The following is a 21,331-nucleotide window of genomic DNA, read 5'->3' as shown; positions in this document are numbered from 1 at the left end:
CATTATTTAATCCCCCTCTCCTGCTTCACCAAGCTGAGCTCTGTGGTCCCCACTGCAACCTGCCATGGCACAAGGGGGCCAGACATGGTGCCCTGAGGAGGGCTGCACATGGTGGACCCTCATTCAGTGTGGGAGGCAGTTCCTGCACTAACAGCTCTCCATTCCTGTTCCCCTTCAGACCAAGGACTCGGAATCCTTCATGCTGAGTCAGGATAACTGCAATGCAGCAGGATGGGAATCCTCAAAGAGCTGCAGCCAGCGCCGGAGGCTCCGGCTGCTCCAGCCTTCAACCCATCAGCACTGGGTGTCCTGCCTTGCACTCTGCCTTGGAGCAAAGTGCTGCAGCTGTGCTTCAGTTCTCACAGTGCTCCAATGGAAACCCTTCTCATGTCCTGCCCCAGCTGCTCTTGGACCATGCCAGCGGCACTTGGCTGCTGCCAAGGGACTCAGAGTAAGTGACACTCAGAGACCGAGCTGCATCCCACTGGGATAAAGCAGCTTGGGAGGGCAGAGATCAGACATGGTAAAAACTGAGCATTGGGAAGGGGAGTTCTGGTCCCCTGTGAAGCTCCTTAGCAGGATTTCAAGGCCAGGCTTGATGAAGCTTCAAGGAGATTGCCAGGACTGAGGGGATTCCCAGGATCAGCCCAGGCTCAATTCAGAGGGGTGAATGCTCCCCTCAGCTACTTTTCAGGCATTTTCTTCTCTTCTTCCCTGGCTGAACTGACCCAGAACAATGCCAGGGTCGCTGAGCTGCTTCATCCTCAGAGCCCAAAACTGGGGTGAGATTTTGCAAGTCTGGGATCCCAGATCAAGCCTGAGATCCTCAGTTGAAGCCTGTGGTGCCAGGCAGGTGTGAGCAGACATCCAGGGACCCCCATGCTCTAGAGCAGTGAAGAGGCAAGCACTGCCCCTTGAGATCATCCCCAGTCATCCAGACTGCCATGGATTAACTTGTCACTGCAGCAGGAAGAGCCTGGGATGTGTCTGTGGGCAGCGAGGGGAGGGTAAAATTCCCTTCTTCCCCCCACAGCTTCCTTGCACGGAGAAAGTGCAGAAGCACTTTCACGTAGCACTCACTTCAGAGAGCTTTAAACAGCTCCAGGCCAGGGAAAAAGATCATCTTCTAAATTCCTGGCATCTGCTCCACTAAAAAAGAGCTATAAAAAGTCAAACTCATTCACAGCATAAAATGTAGCTCTGCATCATCATTGCTACAGGCTGGAAAATGCCAGAGGGGGTCAGTCTTGTTGACTTCCCTAAGCAACATCTGTTTAAAAAAAACCTCCTGCAGTCAGCACAACTGCCTCAAGCCCAGCTTTTGGCTGACTGAGCACACAGTCAGGTTTGGGGACAGAGCTGGGACTCAGGGGCACATGGTTGGGCTGACCCAAGAGACATGAGTGTCACCCTAGCCACAAATCCCAGTGCAAACTGTCTGCATCCTGCTGGCACACAGCCTCACCATGGCTCAGGGGGCAGGGGTTGGCTGGGGGTGTGTGATCACAGAATCCCAGAATGGTTTGGGTTGAAAGGGATCTTCAAGATTATCTTGTTCCAGCGCCCTGCCATGGGCAGGGATGCCAACATGTGGAAAAGCACGTGGGAAAAACAGACAAGGCTAAGCAGGGTCAGATACAATGGTCTGGGACTCCCAACACCACCTCCAAGTGAGACTAGGAAAGGACTCAGGTGACAGAGCTGTACGATAAAATAACTTCTTTGGTTTCTTTCTTTAGAAAACATCTTTCACACATGGTATAAAAACAGGTAGTTAAGAAATAAATTTCAAGCGAGCTGTACCAGTGAGTTTGGGGCATCCTCCACCTTCCTGTGCCTCAGCAGCAAACTCTCTTCTCAAACAAAAGCATGTCAAAATAACACAAGCAAAACCTCTGTGGGAAATACTGTTAAATTACTAAACCCCCCAGCAAGCCCAAACTTACACAGTTTGAAACAAAGCCAAACAGTTTTCTGTAAAGGGGACCATGTTCTTCCCCAGAAATAATGACCCTGGATGCAGGTTTTTCTTCTGATAAAATATTGATCCTTGCTGAGGGCTGGAAAATCCGTGGCCAACACCTGGTGAGCTCCCAGGAGCTGCCCCTGCTGCTGGCAAGGGAATGCTGCTGCTCACACATTCTATCTCATCCCATCCCATCCCATCCCATCCCATCCCATCCCATCCCATCCCATCCCATCCCATCAGCAGTGACACAGCTGCCATGGCACGATGCCACTCCATCGCTCATCTCTCATGCTGCTTTTCAAGTTATGTTTGGAAAGATGAATAAATTATTGAGGCCTCAGAAGATAAAAACCAAAACAAAGAGCACCCAAAAAGCCCAGTTCATGCTCTCAGGGCAGCTGGAAGCGCTTGCGGACCTTCTCCTCAATGGAGTGGAGCTTGACCACGCGCAGTGCGTCCAGCAGCTCCTTGGTGACTTCAGAGTCCTCCTCCTTCTTGTGAGTGAGGAAAGCCCGGAATTTCTCCTGGATGGCTGCCTTGGTCCATGCTGTCTGCTTCTTCGGTGAGCGCTCCAGGATCTGCTGCAGGCGCTTCAGCTTCTTGACGGGGATGTTCTGATACACCACAAAGTCTATCATGGCTTGATCGCAGTCGTCATCTTCTGCAGCTGGTGGGGGAAAACAGCCCGGGGGTTAAAGGGACATGGGACAGCAGGGCACAGCCCTGCCAAGGCTCTCTGTGGGACATCTGCCCAGGGAGCTGGTGAATGCCCCAGGCCTGGAAATGTTCACGGCCAGGTTGGATAGGTGTTGGAACAACCTGGTCTAGTGGAAAGCTGAACTTCCTGTCAGTGATGCACCCTGCACGGGGCAGATGGAAAACAAGGTGTAGAACTTCTGTAGAAAGTCAATGTACCTATTCCATGCTCCTCCCCATCAGGGAATAGAGGAAAAACACAGACAAATCTGAAGCAATTGCAGTAAATGTTTACACATTCTTTCTCCTGAAAGTTTCTGTCTTCCCCCGCAGATTTGTAAACCTTGTAACAGGACCAGCCCCAAGCACAGACCCAATCAGGGCTCTGGGACAGATCCGGCCCCAGCTGGTGGAAGCTGCTGGAGAGCATCCAGCATAAGGAATGAAAACAGAAAGAATTTTCAAGAGGTCAAGGCCAAAGGATTACTCAATCAGGGAGAGATTAGCCCAGTTTCATGCCATTGCAAACTGGGAACAGTTTCACTGGTTATGGTGGGGTGGGTTACTCAGGCTCTGCCTCTCCGGCAGGCTTGGCTTGATGATGAGCAGATACCTGTGTGCTTCTTGAGAGGAATCATAATAAACTGGAGTTAAAAAAAAAAAAACTTCAGCTCCCATTGCTGGGGCCTCCTCCCTCTATAAATACCTGCAAAGGGCTGGTCTGGCTGCGGGGGCCGGTGCCTGACGCACGTGCTGCTGACTCTGCTCTGACCTGGCCATCCCCCACCCCGGGACTGCATCCCACTGGTGACGGAGCTTTCTAGTCTCTGTGTCAGGATCACACTCCTGGCAGGAACTCATGGTGTGAGTCAGGCTTTGTAAGGAGAAATCGCTGCGCTGGTGGTGCCAGGAGAGCATGGAAAGGTGAGAGCTGCCCGGGGGGGAAGCCTCCACGTTCCCTTGCCACAGAGGAAAATCTTTTAGAGCCATGGGATGTCCTGAGCTGGAAGGGACCCACAAGGTTCATTGAGTCCAAGTCCTGGCTCTGCACAGACCACCCAAAACCCCTACAACATGCCGACAGCTTTGGCCATGACCATTTCCCTGGGGAGTCTGTTCCAGTGCCTGACCACCCTGTGGGTGAGTTTCATTAAAGCTTTTCTACCAAGCTTCATCCTGATGAAAGAATTACATTTTTTCACTCCAGAACAACCTCCCCTGGATGTGATGAGGTCCTCATTACTTTTCAGATTTTCAGGACATGGCACTGTGATAATCTCATCCAGGCTCATTTTCCCATTAATGGCTGGACCAGATAAATTTTCAAAGTCCCTCCTAGCTTGTGCTCTTCTATGGCTTTATGACTGATTATATTTCTGGAAGCTGCCATCCAGACCAGTCACGTGAAATTAGTTTCCCATGTCTGGATCCTTAGGGTGGAGCAGGTGGTTCCCAACAGCTTCCAGCCTCACCTCAGCTGGCGTCAGGCCCTTGGGATGGGTTTGGGGGCCCTTGAGATGGTTTTTCAGTCCCTTTCTCAATCCCTAACTTGGGGAGGGAGCATGTTACAAAGTACCCTTGGAAACGAGCCTTTTTCTCTGCCCTGCACCTCTCCCCTGTTCTTTTGCCAAGAAAGGTTGAACCAGGTGGTCCTTGAGATCCCTTCCAACCTGGGATTCAGGGATTCTCTGATCTGTGCCCATTGGCTGTTCCTGCCCAAGCTTCCACCTCTGCCATGGCTCAGCACTACTTCTGCACCGTCACGGTGACGTGATTGACACCACGTCTCCACTTTTACACCTGATGGGTCAAAATCCACCCCACACCAGCTCCAATGAACCTTTGGCTCTGCTCCACCCAACCTGCACGAGACGTGACTGCCATAAAAGCTTCCAGAAAACAGGTGCAGCCAGGAAAAAGGAGTGCAGGAGCTGTGCCAGCAGCCAAGCTGGGTGTCTCAGCTGCCAAAACTATCCCCTGTCCCAGCACTCCCAGTTGTCCCTGGTAAGACCCAGCAGGAGTTCACTGTCAGCTCTTTGTTCTCACTGTGCAGTGACCGTTGCTTAAGTCCAGCACCCTGTCTTTGCTCTATGGGACTGACACTGGACGGAGATGAAGGGAGACAGACTATTTTAGCCATAATTATTATTAATTATGGATCACTCCATGCTTTTACAAGCCATTTCACCTCATTTGCATCTAAGTAGGAGGAAGTAATGAGGAAGTTTGCCCTCACCCTGGCAGCATCAGTCCTGGCACGCTGTGCCTGTAGCTCACCTGGTCCCTCTGTGCTGTTGCCTCTCCCCGGTCTGCAGGAGGTGCAGAGGGTGTCGTGGTACTTGTTGCCCTGCACGTTGGTCACCTTCCCCTGCTGCTCACAGTCCTGGTGTGGCTGGCATGGATTGGTGCTGGAGCTGGAGGAGAAGAAGCCATAGGGGCAGACATGGCACTGGGTGTCCTCAAAGGGGGTACCTGTGCATGGGGAGAAGACAACAGGACCGTCAGGTGAGAAGCTGGCACAGGAGCAGAGGCAGCAGCTGGGGATGATGCCAGACACCATTTGAGCATGAAGGTGAAGTTTTGGAAATGGTCACTGCCAGCATCTCCCCTGGGAATTGCGTGTCCTCATGTGGGGCAAACAGCAGTGCTTCCCCACTGTGCTGATAAATTGTCAGCAGCCCACAGACATGAGAGCCCACAACAAGAGGACGTCTCATCTACTATGAAAAGGCCACCTCCCAGGCAGGAGCCAGCAGCCAGGCTGGTGGCTGAGCTGCTAAGCCAGCCTTTTGGTTCCCAGGTCCGTTTTTCCCAGAGCCAGAGGCTCCCAACCAAGTGAAAGTAAAAGTCTCTGTGGAGCTGAAAGCTCAGCTGTCCTTGGCCACGCTTGTCACTACTGCCCTGGCTCCAGGCCAGCGCTTCCCTTGTGTCACAGGGCTGATGCCACACGGGCAGGACTGCACCGAGCAACATTCCCGTTCCCTGGGAGCAGAGGGAAGGGCTCGGGGGGCAGGAGGTTTCCCACCCCTTTCACCTCCTCTTCACAAATCAAATTACAAGCAGTTTCTATGTTGTTGCCACCACCTTTAGCCTTTCCCAGGAGTCTGATCTTTCAGGTCCCTCCCAGCCCAGACCATTCTGTGATTCTGAGGCCCAGCCATAACCCCCAACATCCGAGCCACTATTTACAAATGGGAAATCCCAAAGAAGTTGATTTCCCATGGGGGATTGCACAAGGATCAAAGCCCGCATCCGACCCAAACAGCAAACTCTGCCTACAGCCCCCAGTCCACACCTTCCCCACCCAGACACCAGCACTGGCAGGTGTCTGCCCACCACACTGGACACTCAGTCCTTGCTGTGGTGTTCAGGTGACTGGGCTGGGGGGCAATCCTCCCCACACAAGAAGCCATTTGCAAAAAATAAATAATAATAACAAAAAAAACCAGCTTCTTCTCAAATATCCAGCTTGCTTGTGTGGCTCCTCAGTTCTAAAGCCAATCCTCCAGACAAATTTCATGTTTAATTTCAAAGTGCTTCCCTGTAATGCTTGGAGATCTTCTTCCCCCTTTGCTGTGTTAGTGTATTTTGTCATGTCCTATAGAAAATTAAACCCCAAATCTCAATCATAAACATCAGCTGAAGACAACAATTTTCCCTCTGCCTGGTGAGCCTGGAGCTCTTCCATGCCACACATGGAAGGACTTTAAAAGACTCCATGCTTCAAAAGCCTCCATATTTCAAAAGCCTCCCCACTTCAAAGTGTGAAGCAAGATACTGCTGGGTTTGCTGGTGCTGCCCACACTGGTTTGCTGTCCCCTGCTGTGATTTCTAGGCAGAGCCTGGTCCTCAGTGACTGATGAGTTTACACACATTTGGAGCAATTAAAGGACCAGAGAAATCTGTACCGGGGAAACAACAGGACAATAAATCCCCTGAAATACCTGGGGACTTAGATCACACAAGGAGATAGAATCTCAGACTCAGGAGTCAAAACAAAGCTGGTTTTGTAGATTTGGAACCTGGCTGTGTGTCCACTGTGTGTTTTCAACACAGCCTATCCAAACTGCTCAATGGAAAACCACAAAACTGGCCCCAGAGCTACACACATTCCCCAGCCCTGCCCTTACATCATCAGCCACCTTCTTCAGCCCAGATAATCAGCATTCCCAGCTCCCGGGCTGCCTGTGCAAGGAGAAGGGAGCTGATGAATGAATGGTCAGGAGCAGCTTGGACCTTCCCACCTGCCTGTGGAACAGGACCAGTGGCTGCTCCAGGGATGGCCAAGTCACAGCCTGGCTCTGCCTGCTGTGGCAGGTGAGGCAGGTAGCTGGGGGTGACACATCCCAGCAAAGTGTGCTGCTGGGGATTTCAAAAGCTTTCAGAGTGATAGATGGGGGAAAAAACCCAACCAAATTCCTCCTTGGAAAAGAAGCAGGAGCACGCCGGCAAGGATGGCACTGTGCCAGTACCAGAGCTAAAAGGGAGACGGTCAGGCTCTGGGCAAGCATTGGCTGCTGTATTTGTCCTTGATTTTTACCTCCCGCGGAGATTTTGGGGCGTGACAAGAGCCGTGTGAGGATGCACAGTGCCCGTCTTACTTACCCGGCTTCACAGCGCCGGAGCCCGGCGGACACTCGGAGTGCCTGATGCAGAGCTCCATGTTCGAGTAGTAGCCCTCCTGGCACTGGCAGGCGCGGTTGTGCGTGGCATTGCACTGCTGCACCTCCACCTGCTTCTCCCCGCAGATGACGTTGCAGTAGCGGCACCTCTCCAGGTAGTTCCAGTACTGAGTGTAGTGCAAATCCGGGCAGGGCTCGCACACCGTGGGTCTGTCCCTGGAGCAGTGCTGTGCCACGAAGGTCCCCGGCGGGCACTGCTGGCATGTTATCCTCTCGCTCGTCGCAGCATCCTTCCACTGGTACGTGGGCTGGGCATCGCAGGCGAGCTCAGCCAGCAAAAGGAGGAGAGCGGGGAGCATCCACTACGGCAAAGACAGCGCAAAGAGCCCTGAGCTCATCCTCAGGCAGAGGCGGGAGCAGCAAACGCGGCTGCTGCTGTTACAGAACTTGTTATTGTTGTAGATACACGAAATTGTTCTCCCTCCCCGTGCTGTTCCCAGCCCAAGCACCAGCTGCTGCCCTCCTTTGCCTTCCCAGCTGACAGAGCAACCTTCCCAAACCCATTTGTGATGCATTCAGAACCCAGCTTCCCTCACTCAAAACTTGGAGCAGCTCCAGCACATTCCTCTCTTCCACCCCAGTCAGTTCCCCACCATCGCAGGAAGAGACACCTTTGCAAACCAAGAAGCAGAAGGGATGTTTTCCAAACTAGCAGATACAAAGCATGCTCCCCAGGACCTTTAACACTTTTTGGAAACCCAGATGCTCAGGATAGGACTGAATCCCAGAGCTTGCTGATCCTTTTCCTTTCCAAAGCCCACGTGCCCAGCCTGACAAGCAGAAGATCCATTACCTTGGATGGATGCCTCAAACTCGGCACGTGGCAGGATGGCATCGCTCCGAGGGCTTCCGAGCGCCGGGATCAGCAACCTGGGGAAGACAGAGAGGGTTCCTCAGGGTCTGGGCTGGAGCTCCTGTCTGCAGCAGCAGGTTCAACCCAACCGGCCAGGGTAAAAACAGAGGGAGATGGGGAAGGGCTGATAAGGAAGGGCTGTTGGGAAAGACTGGGTTTCCTCGCCTGCTTTCTTCCGAGTCAGCCCTTCCTCCGAGGGAGATGCCGGCTCTCCCCAGCGCAGGGACGGAGCAGAGCCTTATAGCGGCTGCGGGTGGGAGGCTCTGGGCACCCCCGCAGAGCCAGTGGAATCGCCCGGGGGAGGGAAACCACCCCCAGCCCACCGCAGCCGAAAGGGAGCGGGAGTTGGTGAGGAAGCAGCCAAGGTCTCCCTTTCCTCCCCATCCCAATCCCATCCCTCGGGACCGGCTCCGCTCACCGCACCTCCGCCTCGCACCTCCGCACCGCGCCGCTCCCCGCGGCCGGCAGCGCCTTTATAGACCGGCCCGTGGGGAAGACCCCTCTTGGGGAGGTGACATCGCTGCTCCATCCCGGCCCCCCCGACTCCATCCCGGTCCCCGAGCCCTTCCCGATCCCCCGCCGCGGTGGCACCGGCTCCGCCTTCGCGTCCCGGCGCCCTCCCTCACCCGAGTGCCGCTTTCGCTCTCGTTACTGCATTTGCCTCTAAAAGTGAAGCTTTCAGAGCAATGAATTTCGTTTACCTGTGTGGAGGAAGGAGGCGAGTGGGATTCGCATAGTTTTTCAAAGCTCTCTAAGTTTTACAGGGGTTTGGTGAGAAATCGTTTTCTGGCAAGGGGAAAGGCAGGGAAATTCCCAAGGAACGTTCTGTTCCCCGGCTGTAAGCGCCAAATAACTTCCCAGTAAGAGCAGCTGCCTCTCGCTGGGAGTTTGCCCCGTCAAAGGCAGTCCCGAGGGGCCGATTCTGGCTGTGGTTGCGGGCAGTGAAACCTGCGCTGTGGGAAGCATCCCTCCTGCCCTGCCCAGGGGCTCCGGGACCAGACCCCATCCCACTGCCCCTCGAGGGCACTGACCCTGCCAAAACAGCCCCCATCGTCAGTGCTTGGGCACTGCATTCCTAAAGCCGGCTCCGAGCTTCAACCCTCTCCTTTCAGGAGCACCGAGGATGACACCACCTCCAACTGTAACACTAAACACGGGTGCCTTTTGTGGCACAACAACATCCAGCAGCTAAGGAGGTCAGCACTTAAATCCCTCACAGGTGACAATGCCCTAAGTCTTGGACCCCAAGGATTCAAATGAAAACTGAACTCAGGCTTGCAGGTACAGCCTTGGCAGACCATGTATTCCAGTGCCTCGTTCAAGACACGGGACTCCTGCACTTTGTCATGCTCTGTCTCACCAGATTCCCTCTGAGCAGACATTGCTGAACAGTCAAAACCAGAGCAAATGCTCAAAAAGCAAATGCAAGTCTCTCAAGGATGAGGGAACCACCATAAGGACCTGAGAGGATGTGGAGGTTTTTCTGCTCAGGAGTCAGCAGCCAGCTCCTCTTGCAGATCTCTACAGAGAATTAACAATTCTGTGTCTGCCTTCTGCCTCTTGCCTCCAGCTCTCAGCCACTGGGGCTGCAGATGGAGAATCTCATGGACTTTATTCTGAACACTCTTAAAGATCAGACCCACAAGAGCTAAACACACCATTCACCAAGAAAATCAAACTCAGTTCTCCACTACCCAGAAGGAGAGGGAAACCCCAATGGTCAGAAAGAATCCAAAGCTCCTGCCAGTAAAGTCAGTTTCCACCCACCTTGGTTAAAGAAAATCCTCTGACTCCAGCAGGAGCCAAGGTGGGGGTCAGTACTACAGTCCAGCAGCAGGGTCTGGGCTGTATTTATTTGCAATTTACACAGAACAGGTGATGGGCTGATTTTCACTGGCCACTCTAAAGTGGTTTTTCCTTTCACTGCTCATTTATCTCGATCCCCTGTGGCTGTCCAAAGTAATCATGATGATTTGTAACTCATTTTGACATAATCCCTGAGCCAAGGACTGCTGCTTTGTCAGTGTGCATCAGCTCAGTAATTAATCAGCTACTCTCCCAGCCCTGCCCTGGCACTGAGGCACAGCCCCTTGATGTTTTTTTGGATGAAACTCACCACTAGATTGGACCCAGCAGAAAGCCCTGCTCTGGGCTCTCCCACCTGGGGAGTTTCAGTGGGATCCCTCTGCCTGAGGCTTGACCACCCAGGAGCCGCAGAGCGTTTCCTTCTCCACAGGCAGAAACACAATTAAGTTTTCCATCCCTGGATTTCACATGGAATCCAAAAAGTGTATGAAACAACAGCAGGTGGTTACATCCTGAATGGCACCTGCTGGCAGTCCCTGTGTCCCAGCCATGCCCCTGCTGGGATGGAAACTCCGAGTCCGCAGCTCCTCGCTGCACAGCGATGCCTCATCAACAATTATTTTTGTTGTGAATTTGATAATGACAAAAATGTGTCAGATGGATGCTCCTAGAGAGCAAAACACCACATCAATAGGACAGAAAGGGCTTCCCCAGGCAACTTCCTCAGACTCCAACATCTGATGAACAATCACCTTTGATTAATCTTTTTCTGTCTGTTCTTTTGTTGGTCCAACAAACCTCCCAGAATGGGTTTATAGGTCACTGCCTGATTACCAGAAAGCAGCAACACAACTTATTACTGACTCTGACCAGTGGAGGTAGCATGGAAAAGGAATTCAGCATCATATTGCCATGGCTCTGACTTCACTTCTCCATACAGGGCATAGTTTCACACTCCAGGGTGTCCAGCAGCTTCCAAAACTACTCTTGCAAAATAAGGTTTCTTGTTATATTCATAGAAAATTCTGTTAAGGAAAGAAATCCCTCACTTTCCATCAGTAACCACTTTGCCAGCCAGAGACAGGGCTCATCTTTTTCCTTATGAAACATTTTGCTTTGCAGCTTTTGTTCTCTTTTGTGAGTCCTTTCAGTTTTTCGGAGGGGGGAGAAAAAACCAGCAGGAAAGGTTTGTTCAATGACACACCACAATGTTCCACGTCTAGTCATAGCACTGCAAGGCAAGGGCAATCAAAAAATTAGTATCTACTTCCTTCATGATCTGTCAGCCATGTGTCATTTGCTTCTGAAAATCAGCAAGGAGTGTCCAGGATAGGTTTCTGTCCCCCCGAGCATTAAATAATTTGCATAAATTCCTCTAAGCATCTAAACCGATAGAGTTTTCTGAAACAGTTTTCTCACTTTCTGTTCTTTACAATTAATTAACTGTCCCTGTCTTTCCTTCTTGTAAATTCAGCAAGTTTCCAGATGACAGAACAGTCCTGACTGCTGGGGACCCTCTTCTTCAAGGTCTCATAGAATCACAGCAGGGTTTGGGTTGAGAGGGACCCAAAGCTCATCCAGTTCTCCCATCTCCAGGACCCATTAGCATCATCTGTCCTGCCCCAGCCACCAGCAGCAGGGATGGATTCCCAGATCCACTGCAGAGCAATTCCCACTGCACCAGAAATCAGCACCAAACCCAAACCCACCCCAAACCAAACCCATGTGCACTGGCAGATGGACTGGTGGGACAGTGGCATGTTTCAGAGCTTGTCTGGGTGGGTTCAGCTAGTGAAGGGCAGTGACTGTAAACCTCTTCAGCAAGATAATCCTTCTGCTGAAGAGTAAGAGATGAAGAGGAGTCCCCTGGACAAAGGGATAGAATGTCCTGGGTGAAGGGAGAGAAAAACCCTCAGCAAGTTTTCCCCTCAATGTAAGAAAGACAAGGAGCTACTGGAGAGGATCCACTGGAGGCCACAGAGATGATGAAGGGAGCATCTCTGGTGAGGAGACACAGCTGAGCCTGGTCAGTCTGGAGAAGGCTCAGGGGGGATCTCATCAATGCACATAAATATCTCCAAGGGTGCCAGACTCTTTTTATAGTGCTTAGCATCAGGACAAGGAGCAACAGCCATAAACTAAAACTCAGGAATTTTCACCTGAACATGGGGAATAGCTGTCCATGGAGGTGGCAGAGCACTGGAACAGCTGCCCAGGGAGGGTGTGGAGTCTCCTCTGGACATTCCAAACCCACCTGGATGCATTCCCATGTCCCCTGCTCCAGGTGACCCTTCCTTGGCAGGGGGGGTTGGACTGGGTGATCTCCAGAGGTCCTTTCCAACCCCAACCATTCTGTGAACCTCTTGGAGGCACTGAGATATTCTCAGCATTGTTTCTCTGCCCTGTCTCAGAACAGAGGATTCCCAGGTTGGAACAGTCTTCATACTAAAACAACTCCAGGAAAAGGCACAGCTTTAAAACTACTTTAGCTGAGGGGAAAAAACAAAATCATAACACTTGTCCCAGCCAACCCCTTTCCAAGCATGTGGGGCAATTCAACCCCACAATAATTTTCAAGTATTTCCTTCTGTCTTGCTGGATCTGGCAGCATTTTTGCAGCCCACGGCAGGTAATTCCCATCGGCAAACCCGACCTGAGCCGTGGTGCCACCGCCCCTGAGCACGCTCCTGCTGTGCTGTGGCTTCCCTCCAGTGGCACAAGCAGTCAGCTGCAGTTTCCTGGGAGAAAAAACTGCAGTTTCCTGCAGTTTCCTCAGTGCACCCCAGGCACTGAGCTCCCCACCAAAAAATGACATTTTACTGCTCCCTGCTCCCAGCCTCACTCCAAGTATTTTTCTGTTCATTTTTACAACACACCTGTATTTACATAACACTTTTCTGTCATTTTCCCCCACTTCTATTTGAAACATCCAGGACTTCATCTGCATTTTTTATTCTTGTTTTGCTGCACTGAATAGATACACGGTTAGAAGGTAATATTCATCCACAAATTTAAACAAGACAGAATATATGATAGCCCAGAACTACCTCAATGCCTGCCTAAGCCTTTGTTAAATGTAATCAAGTACAAAAGTTCCCATTTCACTGCCAGAAACTCTGAGATTTGAAAGACACTGGGTTTGAATTCTACAACCAGGAGAAATAGGAAACTTTGTTAAAATGCATCTCACCTTTCAATTTTATTAAGAATAACATTTTATTAACAAAGTTTTCCAAATTCCATCGATATGAAAATCACCTACAGGGTACAACCTTTCCACTTGCTCCTACCAGGGCCATTAGGACTCAATATCCAATGTTTTTATATCTGGTTATTTTCTGTTTTTTTAATTCCTTTTTTTTTTAATCTAACCAAATAAAATTTAGACAAAATGGTTTTATTTTACAGCCTCATTCACAGCAGCTACAGAAGATTTAAAATTGATATAATTTTTTAGCTTAACCACTTATATCCACTACTCACAGAGAGTGGAAATATTAAAGAATTTTTTTTAAACCCATCTAACTTGATTGATTTAAAAGTTTTAAAACATTTAGCTCCTTCTTCTTCTGGAAAGCAAATCTGGTTACACAGGCACATGGAAATACCATCACTGAGTGAAGAATAAAACCTCCTTAGAAGCATGTTCCAAAAAATCCCACCATGGAGGATGATGGAATCAGGCTTTGGGAGGCACAGCAGGTGAGAGGGAGCTTCTGCTCACCATCCACCACTGGAATTCATCTGTAAAAAATGATCCTTTCAGTATCTTCTGCTACTGGAGAGAATGGCTGCTGCCAAACCCCAAAGAGTGAATGTGAATCACCTCTTCCAGGAACACCAGTGGGGTAGGGATGGGTAGTCTGGCCTCCTCAGCCAGCTCAGTTCCCTTGTAGGAGCATTCCTGGGGTTTTTTCAAGATCTGGTATTACCTGAAGGGCCCATAAAATGACAGCTGCCTCCAGGATATAAAATTTCAGCCTAAGAATAGCCACAGGAGAATTCAGAGGATAAAATAAGTCAAAAATTAACTTTCTTAGTTCTAACAAAGGACAATGTTCTGCTTTGTCTCCTTCGGTGAGACTTTTCAGACTTGATCACCTTTGCTGGAAAACGATCTGTGCTGGTGTTCAGCTCGTAATCCAGAGACAAGGATCACAGGGGTTTAAAAGAACCTCCATCCTGCTCCTGCTCAGCAAGAGCCAGAGCACAGCCACTGCCTTCTGCTGCCACAGAGGCCTTCCTGCCCTTTCTGTGGGTGGGATCAGGACCAGAAGAAAACTTGGATTAATCGCTGCCTCTTCACATCACTGAGACACTTGGGGCACTTCTTCACCACCTGGAGAAATCAACAAACAAAACACACAGGGAATGTATTTATTGTGGATGAAATGCCATAAATGGAGGGAGTTTTCATGTGGGCAAATAGTGACAAGATAAGGGGCAATGGTTTTAATCTAATGCTTCCCTGCTTCAGTTTAAATTTTAGGAAGAAATTCTTTACTCAGAGGGTGCTGAGAGGCCCTGGCACAGCTTTCCCAGAGAATTTGTGGCCGCCTCAGCCCTGGAAGTGTTCAAGGCCAGTTTGGATGGGGCTTGGGGCAGCCTGGTCTAGAGGAAGGTGTCCCTGCCCACGGCAGGGGATGGGAAAAGATAAGCTTTAATGTCCCTTCCAACCCAAACCAGCCTGTGAATCTCTGATATTAAAATCTTTACCACATTTTGGCCAACATGAACTACAAGCCACAGCAGCCACCTGTCAGTCCCAGAGATCGTATCTGCTGTTCGCAACCTCCCTGTTACCGCACAGTCAATTATTTCCTTGGTAGTAATAAAAAGATGATGAGGCTTTGTGGCACCATGCAAAGTGGCACCAGACTTCACAGCACTTGTTCCAGCTATGACACATCTGGAGGACTGAAACACAGGAACGAGGAAATGTGGAGCTGCAAGAGCTCTTGTGAAGTACAGCTGCACCTGTGAGTAAAATCCTGTCAACCAGCTGAGTTCCCCGAGTTCCTGCTTCCTCTTGCCCAGATGACAAGGAAATGTCTCTTGGGCATACTCGGACATGGATGACACACATGGTCATTGCCAAGAGTTTTGTAGGGCAACCAAGTGCATTTATTTCTTCATAGCACCCCACACCTTTCTCATCAGCAGCACGAGATGTGAAGACACAAGAGGCATCATTTCTCCATTCAGGTTTCAGTTTGCTTCTTCACTAATCATCAATTTTAAAGTAATTTGACTTGCAGATGAATCCAAACTGTTCCTCCCATAGCTTGCAAATTACTGGTAAAACTGAACTGGTCTGTTTATTTCAAAAGGGAGATAGCAATTTTTTTCTTTTTTCTTTTTTTCTAATAATCTTTGGGAGAAGATTGCCAGCTCAGGAGGCCTAAAAATATGGGCAGCTACATCAGGTGCACTGCACAGCCTTCCCTGAAGTGTGGAAGTTCCTCATTAGAATCACAGAGTGGTTTGGGCTGGAAGGGACATTAAAGCTCATCTCATTCCAAACCCCTGCCATGGGCAAGGACACTTTCCAATATCCCAGGTTGCTCCAAGCCCTGTCCAACACAGCCTTGGACACTCCCAGGGATGGGGCAGCCACAGCTTCTCCTGACAGCCTGTGCCAGGGCCACACAGGGAAGAATTTCTTCCCAATATCCATCCCATCTAACCTCTGGCAGTGGGGAGCTATTGCAAGAAAAGGTGCAGACTGCAAAGTAGGCTCAGGCAGTAGGATTTTTGTTCTGATGACATTAACTGAAATATCAAAAATGGAATGGGAGAAGAAAGGTCACTTTATCTCCCAACAGCCAGTGCTTCCCAAAGGCAATTTTAACTGTAACATTTAACTGTGAAATCTTCCATTATTTGCCCATATAACAGATAGTCCAAATGAAAATAACTCCCTCTTCTTGGAAGACCTGAATGAATAAATGCATTTAAAGACTTGGAAGCAGCAACCGAACCTCTGGAGAGAAAACCACACCCCAAAGCAGCATATCCCAGTCCAGTCTCTGCAAGGCTTGCCCCCAAGACTGAATCACCCAACATGCTTCAGCACTAATCCCCAAAATCCGCCTCTAGCTGCAGGGAATTCCATCTGCTCTGCTCCTCCAGAAGCTTCTAAAAGCTTCCAAAATTATTCACCACCTCTCCCCACCACTCTTTCATTAAATAACAAATTGAACAAGATCACAATTTGCAAGCCCCATGTTGTGAATGATGCTCTGAGTCACTTCCTTGGTGGGACAATATGCACCAACGGGCTTTTGAGCTGAAAAAACAGTGAGTAAGTTATTAGGAAAGAAAAACAGGAGTTTTAAATGCTCTGTCAGAGTGACAAAGCCCAATCCCATCTGATGAGAGTTCAGAGCTGGGACACGGTTGCTCATTTCCTGCTGGTAAAGGTACCCCTTTCCCAAACACATGGATAGGGTTGACTGTCCAACCTCACTGGGCATGAGTGGGAATGGATGTGGTGGGACATGACTCCTCTGGGACTGGTTTCAGAGAAACCAACTCCTGTTTGCAATCCTGTGTTTCCCTCTCAGCTGCATGACCAGCACAGCTCTGCCTCAAAACAGGAGAAGCATCTCTGCATCAGCACAAGTCACATCCTAAACTACAAGGGGATAGGGGAGGTTTGGACAATAGGAAGAATTTCTCCATGGAAAGGGTACTAAAGCACTGGAACAGGCTGCCCAGGGAAGTGGTGGAGTCACCATCCCTGGCGTGTTCAAAAAACAAGTGTCTATGGCACCTCAGGACGTGGGTCTAAGGTGAACACAGTGGTGGTGCAGGGTTGGTGGTTGGACTTGATGGTCTTTAAGGTCTCTACCAACATAAATGATTCTATGACTCTCTATTTGACTCGTCATTAACCAAACAACACCTGAATCACATCATGAGCCACTTAACACTCCTGTACACTGAGAACATTAATCACTACACAGGTGTCTGTAAGGAAGATTAATCAGGTAAGTGGCAAATACAAAAGTAATTAATAATAAACGTAAGATTATTCAGTAAATAGCAAATATGGAAATCATTATTAGCAAATCACCCATGACTCATTTTCTCAAACATGGAAATGGGATATCTAAACAGAAGAGAAAGAACACTTCCAGTTGGAAGGGACCTACAGTGATCCTACAGCCCAAGTGCCTGACCTCTTAGGGGTTGAACAGAAGTTATGACACTGTAATATTAAAGAACATTAGGGCCTCTCTAGGAAGCCTCTTCCAGTGTTTGACCATCCTCTTGGTAAAGAAATGTCTGCTAATATCCAGTCTGAACCTCACTGGTAAAAGCTTTGGACAGCTCCCATGAATCCTGACATTAAAACCCAGGGAGAAGAGCTCAGCACCTCCCTGTGTCCCCTCCTCAGGAGGGGCTTTGGACAAGGACCTGGAGCAACAGGACAAGGGGGAGAAGCCTTAAAAGAGAGCAGGGTTAGATGGGATATTGGGAAGAAATTCTTCCCTGTGAGGGTGGTGAGGCCCTGGCACAGGTTACCCAGAGAAGCTGTGGCTGCCCCATCCCTGGAAGTGTTCAAGGCCAGGCTGGAGGGGGCTTGGAGCAACCTGGGATAGTGGAAGGCTCATTGCAGGGGTTGGAATGAGATGAGCTTTAATGTCCCTTCCAACCCAAACCAGTCTGATCCTATGCTTATTCTATATTCTTCTTGGACCAACTCTGTCTCGGCTGCTATATTTTATTTGGATGTCAGTCCAATGTTTTCTGTGCTTACCTGACAATTCAATGTCTTCTGCCTGAGAAAAAGACCTTTCTCTGGAACTTGGAAAAACAGATTATTTTGTACTTGCTTATAGATTGACAAGCTGAAGAAGTTTCTTTTCCTTCTGTACTGTTTTTGGATATTCTTAAGTTCCACTGATCAGCAGCCTTCTCATCACATATGAATGTTTAGAAACCCCTCAACTCTCGCATTATTCTGCTTTTGAAAGTCTTTTAACACCTGGCTGCTGAATTAAATGCTGGTTAAGATGCTCCCAAACCCAGGCACCCTGGGACCAGCTACATCCTCTTACCTGAAGAATTTCAATTTACGCAGCTGGGAAAACCAAGAGACAGGATATCTCTGAGCAGGAATTCAGAATCACAGATTCACAGAACTGTTTGGTTGGGAAAGACCCTAAAGGTCACAGAGTCCAATGGTTGACCCAGCCCTGCCAAGTTTACCTCTCAACTATGCCATTAAGTGCCACATCTACACATAAATCCATTCAAGAATGGTGAATCAACCACTCCCCTGGGCAGCCTGTTCTTTGTTTGCCTCATTCTCATAATAGAGCTTTACAGTAGGATTTTGATGGGGAAAATTATGAAAATGAAAGAAAAAAATTAAATAAACATTAAAGTATTAAAAAAACAACAGAGTTTTTCAAGTTGACTCCAGTGCTTATTGCCTTTGTAGTTTTAGACCAGAAAACATGTGGAGGCAGCTCAGAAAGATGCAAAGGTGTAAAAACCCCAGCTTAGGGCAGAGATCTGCCTCCAATCATATTGCAAACCATGGGAAACAATAGATCAAATGGTAAATCTTCCATTGGCATTTGGGTGTTCTTCCTGGAAACAGAAGAATTCTGATTCCAGACTTGTTCACATCATTCTCCTGAAAAGCACAAAATTCCCCGGCAGTTTTGGAAAAAAACAAACCAATAAGCAGGAGAACCTTTAAGAACTGCTTCCAGCACGTTTTGCAGCAAGTGAAGTCACATAATGGGCATTTAAAAGGCACATCATCCTCGGATTTGCAGTTAGGGCAGTGGAATCTTCCTAGAACAGAGGGGAGGGTGAGGAGAGAGAAAGAGAGGGAGGAAATGACTAAATTCCTGTAATCACCTGTGAAATTCTCATGTATCCACACATCCAGTGCAGTCCAGAAAACAATGACCATGAGTATAACGATCTACCTCAACCGTGCCCTGCCACATTATTTCTTTCAAGTGACCTCCCAGTCTCTTGATGCTTCAGATCCCAATAGGAACTCGGGTCACATCCTTCCTTTACAAGGAAGTTGTCAAAAGAAAAAAATCCCTAAAGTTCTCAGGAAACTACTACAGCATTGTGACAAAGACAATGAAGAACTTTGAGAGCACATGCAAGGTACAGAAAGTATAGATTCTCCTCAGCAAACCACACCAATCACACTGCACCTGAGCAAACACAGGCAGGAGCCTGTGGTTTCATACACCATCAGTCTCAGTCTCATTTCTGTAATTTATCTTTATTCCCAAGTATTAGAAAATTACACCCCAAACCTCTCCTGTACCTACCACACTCTGGTTCCATCTCTAGGGGAAAGATGGGCACAACTCCAGAGTCTGTGGGTGCTCTCACATTATTGGTTTCTTTGGACACTTCAGTCTTTGGCAATTCAAGTTCACTTTTCTGGCTAAAGCAGAAGGAGGAAATCTTACTCTGAATTTTCTGCGGTGCCCCACTCTTAGAAGGGGCTGTGTCTGGGGAGAAAAAGCGAAAACCAGTGTACAACCTGTATCATGCAAAACAAATACTAAGACTCTGCAAAACACGGTAGGCAGTAAATTCACTCAGTTGTCATTGTATAAGAAGAAAAACAAATTTAAAGAACTAGTTTTTATTCCATAGTGCTTGGCCACATATGTTTTTGATAGATACTAACACTAAGAGACCCTTTATATTGAATTAGTTCTATGGCAATTCTTCCTACAAAATGGGCCTTGATCCACTCTTGCTCCCATCCCACTTAGATACAATAATTCTGCCTTCACCCTTAACACACTTCACAGTTTCAGCATGGCAGAACTATAACTAATTTCTTTCTTATTTCCTTGCACTTCCCCATCTCATGTTACCTTTTATCTTACTCCTGTTTGAGCGTGGTTTTTTTTACCCAATGTAGAGATAACCAAATGCTTTGATTCTCCTTGACAGGCCCAAGCCCAGGAGAGGGACTTTTCACAGGGGTGGGGAGTGACAGGACAAGGGCAAATGGCCTTAAACTAAAGGAAAGCAGGTTTAGATTAGAGATTAGGGGAAATTCTTCCTTGTGAGGGTGGTGAGGCCCTGGCACAGGCTGCCCAGAGAAGCTGTGGCTGCTCCATTCCTGGAATTGTTCAAGGCCAGGTTGGATGGGGCTTGGAGCAACCTGGGATAGTGGAAGGTGTCCCTGCCTAGGGCAGGGGTGGGAACTGGATGAGGTTTAAGCTCTCCTCCAACTCAAGCCAGTGTGTGATTCTATGATTCTGATGGGTAGGTTGAGCCCTACCCATCATCATAATAATAATAAGCAAGATTCTAAACTTGTGATAACTGCTCATTCTCTACCTTGTATGTGGCTGATTCCTTTTGTGCAGCTCTCCAAGCTCTGGGGCTTCCCTTCACTTTGCTCCAGCTGTTGCAGTTGCTTCTCTCCATCACCACAGACCATTCCAGTCAAATCCTTACACAGCTGTCTGAACTGCTCTTTGTGGTGAGGACGCACGAACATGTAAAACCCTGGCCAAAAGAAAACACAGTCAAATGCATAGGAAAATCAATGCCTGACCATGGAAGACTCCTTGCTTTGGAGGGGAGAAATTCTTTGGAAGTTGAATAATATCAGTCAGATTCCTCAGAATATCTTTAGCTTGGTGAAACACTTGATGCTTTTGTGATTTTTTATAAATTACGAGGTTTTCCTTGCCAGAAGGCAGATGAGTATTTAGTATTGAAAATAATCTCATTTTATCCTGAAATTCTTCTACTCTCTACAGCTCAGAACAAACATCCGCCCCAGCCCTTCACCTGACAAGTGATCTAAGAACATCAGGTATACACACAATATCCAGAGAGACTCTCAGGAAGGAAATTTCTTACTGTTTGGTTGACAAGGATTCACCACACATACAGAAATTCTAAAAAACCCTGATTATTACTTGCTGCCAAGCACAGACAATTCTACCACAAAATCCTCTGAGGTCAAAACATTTGCTCAGAAGAGACAGTGACTGTGAAAGAGTGCTCAGGGGGAGGTTATGACTCATGGTGTCTCACAGCTCATCTTCTCCCACTCTCCACTTTGCCAAGACTAATCTAACTAGTTAACACACCAGGATAAGGGTTTTCTCTCACAACTTGCAGACTATGGTATCTGTTCAAGGCCAGTGGGATATTTATTGTTATCTGCTAAAGATAACAAACAAAATTCCATCAGCATTTCCCAGCATAAACCAAATGCATAATTTCCAGCGAAGAGTCACCCCAGAGATGTGGGAGAAGGTGGAACTGAGGTGGCACACCACACAAGATATCATCATTGAGGCA

The 21,331-nt window shown here is 48.6% G+C and overlaps 2 protein-coding genes across 8 annotated transcripts in view; both read right to left on the bottom strand.

Moving 5' to 3' along the window:
• Nucleotides 1–1,702: 1,702 nt before the first annotated feature.
• TNFRSF6B (TNF receptor superfamily member 6b) lies at nucleotides 1,703–9,047 on the bottom strand. 3 transcript variants are annotated; one of them, XM_068207804.1, is made up of 5 exons: nucleotides 8,902–9,047; nucleotides 8,141–8,217; nucleotides 7,271–7,649; nucleotides 4,943–5,137; nucleotides 1,703–2,636 (listed from the first exon to the last, which is right to left on the bottom strand). In XM_068207804.1, the coding sequence occupies exons 2-5, from the start codon at nucleotides 8,180–8,182 to the stop codon at nucleotides 2,359–2,361; spliced, it is 894 nt and encodes a 297-aa protein (XP_068063905.1). In that variant the 5' UTR covers nucleotides 8,183–8,217; nucleotides 8,902–9,047; the 3' UTR covers nucleotides 1,703–2,358. The 3 variants fall into 3 exon arrangements, with proteins under 3 accessions (XP_068063905.1, XP_068063904.1, XP_068063906.1); XM_068207803.1 differs by lacking the exon at nucleotides 8,902–9,047 and adding an exon at nucleotides 8,624–8,666; XM_068207805.1 differs by lacking the exon at nucleotides 8,902–9,047 and having other exon boundaries at nucleotides 7,271–7,722.
• A 4,887-nt stretch (nucleotides 9,048–13,934) lies between these two features.
• The window catches only part of RTEL1 (regulator of telomere elongation helicase 1), a 44,460-nt gene continuing 37,063 nt past the window's right edge, over nucleotides 13,935–21,331 (bottom strand). For 4 of the 5 annotated variants that reach the window (XM_068207791.1, XM_068207787.1, XM_068207788.1 and 1 more), the window contains exons 33-36: nucleotides 20,354–20,524; nucleotides 19,321–19,506; nucleotides 18,717–18,820; nucleotides 13,935–14,345 (exon numbers count right to left, since the gene is read on the bottom strand). In XM_068207791.1, the coding sequence (XP_068063892.1) occupies nucleotides 14,271–14,345; nucleotides 18,717–18,820; nucleotides 19,321–19,506; nucleotides 20,354–20,524 (536 nt within the window). In that variant the 3' untranslated portion in view covers nucleotides 13,935–14,270. The remainder of the gene's footprint in view (nucleotides 14,346–18,716; nucleotides 18,821–19,320; nucleotides 19,507–20,353; nucleotides 20,525–21,331) is intronic. The other variant, XM_068207792.1, reaches the window with a different exon arrangement.

This window comes from Anomalospiza imberbis, chromosome 17 (assembly GCF_031753505.1).
Source record: "Anomalospiza imberbis isolate Cuckoo-Finch-1a 21T00152 chromosome 17, ASM3175350v1, whole genome shotgun sequence".
Classification (NCBI taxonomy): Eukaryota; Metazoa; Chordata; class Aves; order Passeriformes; family Viduidae; genus Anomalospiza; species Anomalospiza imberbis.
This window is presented reverse-complemented; position numbering and strand designations above follow the sequence as displayed.